This window comes from Microtus ochrogaster, linkage group LG7_11, assembly GCF_000317375.1.
Source record: "Microtus ochrogaster isolate Prairie Vole_2 linkage group LG7_11, MicOch1.0, whole genome shotgun sequence".
Taxonomy (NCBI): Eukaryota; Metazoa; Chordata; class Mammalia; order Rodentia; family Cricetidae; genus Microtus; species Microtus ochrogaster.
This window is the reverse complement of record NC_022032.1, coordinates 19,836,735-19,841,798: the sequence shown is the minus strand read 5'-3', so window position 1 is coordinate 19,841,798 and position 5,064 is coordinate 19,836,735. Positions and strand designations below refer to the sequence as shown.

At 46.4% G+C, this 5,064-nt stretch overlaps 1 protein-coding gene across 5 annotated transcripts in view; it reads right to left on the bottom strand.

Moving 5' to 3' along the window:
- Positions 1-985: 985 nt before the first annotated feature.
- Positions 986-5,064, bottom strand: part of Acsl1 (acyl-CoA synthetase long chain family member 1) — a 70,132-nt gene continuing 66,053 nt past the window's right edge. For all 5 annotated transcript variants that reach the window (XM_005362582.3, XM_005362583.3, XM_013352027.2 and 2 more), the window contains exons 19-21: positions 3,393-3,494; positions 3,221-3,292; positions 986-2,655 (exon numbers count right to left, since the gene is read on the bottom strand). In XM_005362582.3, coding sequence (XP_005362639.1) covers positions 2,515-2,655; positions 3,221-3,292; positions 3,393-3,494 — 315 coding nt within the window. In that variant the 3' untranslated portion in view covers positions 986-2,514. The remainder of the gene's footprint in view (positions 2,656-3,220; positions 3,293-3,392; positions 3,495-5,064) is intronic.

Below are 5,064 nucleotides of genomic sequence, written 5' to 3'. Positions count from 1 at the left end.
CTATCCACAACGGAAAGAGCAGACTAGGCCTGTAATCCCACCTACTCAGGAGGCTGAAGCAGTTCAAGTTAGTCGTTGGCTGCAGAGTGAGTTTTTTTTTTGTTTTTTTTTTGTTTGTTTTTCGAGACAGGGTTTCTCTGTGGCTTTGGAGCCTGTCCTGGAAACCAGGCTGGTCTCGAACTCACAGAGATCCGCCTGTCTCTGCCTCCCGAGTGCTGGGATTAAAGGCGTGCGCCACCACCGCCCGGCCTGCAGAGTGAGTTCAAAGGTGATTTAAAGAGAACTCAAAAAGAAGAGAACACTAGGGAGATAGCCCAATGACAAAGAACATTCCTAGCATATATCAGGCCCTGGGTTCAAACCCCCATAAGACATGCATTCTCTCACTCTGACTCTCTCTTTCCTTCCTCCCCTCCTAAAAGCAACACCTCCCCACCAACACACACACATACATAAAGACAAACACAAACTTGAAGAAGCTGCAGTGATAACAATGGTGACAGTGAAATTAAACACAACAGACTTGAAAGAAATTGGGAGTTAGCTAACACCTGTTAACACAGAGCAGGCCACGAAAGGGAGAGCAAAAGGTAGCTGTAAACAGGACACCTCTACACCAGTCGTATAGTAAGAGAATTACTCCGATATAGTGGAATTAAATCCATCACCACAGACCAACAGCTGCTAATGTCTCTTGACACTGTGGCTTTGGAGCAAAGCCGCTCCTAAGACGGGGGGCCCTTATCATTTATAGTCCAGCTGCCATACCTTGGTGTTCCTCCCATGGCATGTGAGGACAGTAGTCACACTGGTAGAGGGGCAGGGGGCAGTTTAAGTGTCAAGAATGACTGGGCCGGAGAAGGAGACCAGGGACGGGAAGGAAGCGATGGGAGGGGTCCCAGGAGGGCCACCCTTACTCAAGATGCACAGCACGGGTGGACCGTCCCCAACGTTACACTGCACTCCTAAGACATTCTCCACTCACTCGAAATGCAGAAATATTTATTTTGGTTTCCTTCATTGTTTTTGGAAATTCTGTTTTGGTTTATAAAACATAGAAATAGCCAACACTGAAAGCAAACATTCAAAACCCCCGTTGTGAAAATTATTGACTTCTTGTGCAGTTAAGAATACAAGTATGAAGTTAGGGTACCAAATAGTGTTATTACAGTGACGATTCCTTAGTGCAAACCCAGTTGTGGTTCAGTAACACACGCACTGTCACACGGCCAACAAGGGTGGCCTCGAAGGTATCAACGACAGCAAGACCAGGTCACAGGTGGCAAAGACTCGCAGTAAAGTGAAATGCTGCTAATTTCCCAAATTAACTTTGCAAAACAAAAATTCCTTGAGGAGTTAATCCCAGGATTTTCCCCAGATTTTTACACACCAGAATGTTGGCTTGTCAAATGCATCTCACAGAAATCAGGTAGTTTTACATTTACTCACTACTGTCCATTCTAATAAGTACCCATATTTACCAACTCCCTTAACAGTTTTGAAGACACGCTTTGCCTGAGTTTAACTGGGAGGAAAAACAGCAAGTTGATCCCCACATCATCACTGGCTAGGAAAACCAGGGTTGGAGCCCAGTGGCCATCACAGTTGTGAGGCGGTTCCACGAGGAGCTGGTGGACAGCAGCGGAGGAATCGCAGCTGAACGTGGCCAATCCAGGTGGTTCTCTGACAGACCATCTTCATTGCAGAGTCTAAGGCAGGAGTTCTCACAAGGCCTGGGAAGGGCATGGGGGGTCAGATCTGGAGAAGAGTCCGAGGGCATCCTGCTGCGTGTGTGGGAAGCTGCTGGCTCGCAGGAGCTGCCATGTTTTCTTTTCTTCTTTTCTTTTTTTCTGAGATTGGGCGCCAGCATTGTTCTGAGGAGGACTGGTCTTTTAGTTTGCTGGGAACCTTGTGTCCCAGCAGGCACAGCAGGGACCGTTTGGAACCCTTACAAATAAGAAGGGTTGTGTGAGTGTATTGTGTAGGAGGTGGAGGAGTGGAGGGGGAAGGGATTTAAAAAGAGAAATCTGCGGTCCGCGGCGACTTGCTTCCGCCTGGACACTTGTTCGTACTCATGAAGGGACAGCTTTCCTCCAGTGCACTGTACTCTCGAGCAGCAAACTGCTGCGGCATGGGCAGCAAGGGGCAGACACATCAGAGAGAGCAAAGTCCTAACCCCTCAGTGAGAAAGACAGGAGACAGAAGTTTTAACACCCCACCTTAGCGGCTGAGGAAATCTTAAATAACTTAGCACTTTTATGGGTTCCCCTTTACAATATTTAAGGCTCGTTTTGGAAATCGTGTATCACCAGGGTCGTGGGCTGCAACACACGTGACTGTAAGGCAGTGTTCCGTGCCCTCTAAAATCCCTACGGTAAGACCCCAGGGACAAGTCCCTCATGGCCATTTCCTTTCCTACACTTGCTGCAGGCGAAGTCTGTTACCAACGCGAAGGCCATTGGTACAAGGAGGATTGTGGAGGTGTGCCGTTTCTTCCAAGTCGTCATCTTCACATTAAATCTTGATGGTGGAATACATTTCATCTATCTGTGACCTGAAATAGTTCCGTAGCTCTGGCCTTTTTGCCTTCAATGTTGGAGTCAGAAGGCCATTGTCAGTAGAAAATAATTCCGTGTGTATAGCAATGCCTTTGACCTGCAAATAAACAAAGCTGTTAAAATGAGGGGAGAAGACAGACACAAGTCGTCTCAACAGAAATGAAGTTCTCAGCGGTGATGGAGGCCTGTAAGGCACCCAATCCAGCCTCTCATTTCACTGTGCATCCTCGAGGGAGGATGGGGGTCCCACAGGACAGAATTCAGAAGCGTGGGTCAAGCTCAGGGAAGTACGCAGTCATAGACTGAGTACTGGTGCTACAGAGACTGCTCGTCACTTAAGAGCACTTCCTGCTCTTCCAGAGGACCCAGGTTCAATTCTCAGAACCCAAGTTGGGCAGCTCATGACTGCCTATAATGTCAGCTTCAGAATCTGACACCTCTGGCCTCTTCAGCACCTGTACCCGTGTGCACATGGGTATACATGCGTGAACGAGCACGCGCGCACACACACACACACAAATGTTTAAGAAGAAAATCCTTCCGCATCAAACTACTCCTAGTATTTCCTTAGGTCTGCTCTTCAGCCTCTAAAATCTGCACATTAAAAATCTTCAAGTCAGGTTCTGTTCTACACCGCATCTGCCCTTGGATCAGCGTCACACCTGCTCAAACGGCTTCAGACCAGCTTCCTTCCCGAGTTTCACCATGTCTTCCAGGATAGCCTTCTGGACATCCTAACAATGTAAGGAAAAACAGATTACTTTCTCTCATCCCTAGAGGTGCTGAGAACAGAGTGGAGAGGCAGAAGACGGTCGGAACAGTGCCGAGTCTCACCTTATGTCTGCACAACTCCTCAAATGAGCCTTGAAATCCCCTCTTGGAGGCCCAGGATCCCAGGTTCTCAGCATCCGGGACCACAACAGCTATGAGAAATGCCTACGACACACACAAGCGAGTCATTACCAGTTGATTTGTCTATATTGCAGGCCCATGGGAATATCTGGTAATATTATGGGTTGTTGCTCAGAATGTATTCTGACATGCGCCCTCCCAGGGCTCCTTGAGCCCAGGTGAGGAACTACCAGCCCTCAAGTAGATAATTACAGATCAAAATCTAATAACAAGGCAATTTTTATTTACTTTGATTCAAACTTTTTTAACTTGCCTTTTTTTTTTTATTTTGAGAGCAGGATCTCATATAGCTCAGGCTAGCCTTGAATTGGCTACATGGTTGAGACTGGCCTTACACTACTGATTCTCTCATCTCTGCCTCCCAAATGCTAGGACTACAAGTGTGTATCTCCATGCATGGCTGTGTATACTTCTGGAAATTTTACATGCAATTAGAATATTAATTTTGATTTTCAACAGTGAATATTCTTGACTTAAAACATAATTTTCTCAAAAATATTTACAATGTCATAAATAAGCTAAGCATAGTAGTAAGTTTAAAAATGTAAAACTTTCCCTGGGTCCCTGGCCTATCTGGTCTTAGGTTCGAATATCACCAATCTATTAAAGAAGGTAGCAATAAAATGCCTCTGGAGACATTCTGCTACACTCAGAAATCAGTGTCCTGCTCAGCCATCATCAGAGAAGAACAGAGACCCACAGCTGCACAACGTTCGAAGAACGAGAGACTGGAATTCTCAGCCCTAAATGGGAGGTCTCCATCACATCCCCTCCCTTGGGGTCCAGGGAGTCCTTCAGAAGAGAAGGCAGAAAGACTGTAAGAGTCGGACAGGATGGAGGCACCCAGGAAACAAGGCCTTCTAGACACATCAGACCGTCACACATAAGAATTTAGAGACCGTGGCGACACCCACAGGGCCTGCACAGGGCCTGCACGGGTCCAAACCAGACAGGGTCCTAGCACTGAGAGAGAAAGTGGACACCTGCCTCTATCATCCCTAACCCAGAAGCTATCTCCAATTGATAAAAACTCACAAAGGAAAAACCAGGGTTTTTTTTCCCCCCAAGGGAGTCTCACTGCCATGTGCAGCGGTTGATGGTCAACACACAGACTCAGTGACATCTTTAGAGGGTCTTTGCTCAATACTAATGTTTTTCGGAACTTTTTAAAAACCTTTTCTGTGTCTTTTTTTTCTTGCTTGTTTTATCCTATTCCAGTTTGTCTTATTTTATCACTGGTTTTTAGGAGGCTATGTGTTTTCTAACGAGAGAGAAGAAGGATGGATTTAGATGGGAGTCTCTAGAGGGAGTTGGGGGGCGGACAGTAATCAGACCTATTACATTAAAAAAATCTCTTTTATTGTGTTTATGCTGTTGATTTAAACAGGGTTTCTCTGTGTGGCTCTGGCTGTCCTAGAACTCACTCTCTAGACCAGGTTAGCCTCAAAGATCCGCCTGCCTCTGCCTCCCAAATGCAGGATTAAAGGCGTGCACCATCACGCCCAGTGTTTAGTTTGTTTTCACTTGTTTTTCTTCTCTTAAAAAAACCCTATTTTCAATGAGGCCCTTAATGTCTGTGCTGCTGGGGTTGTAC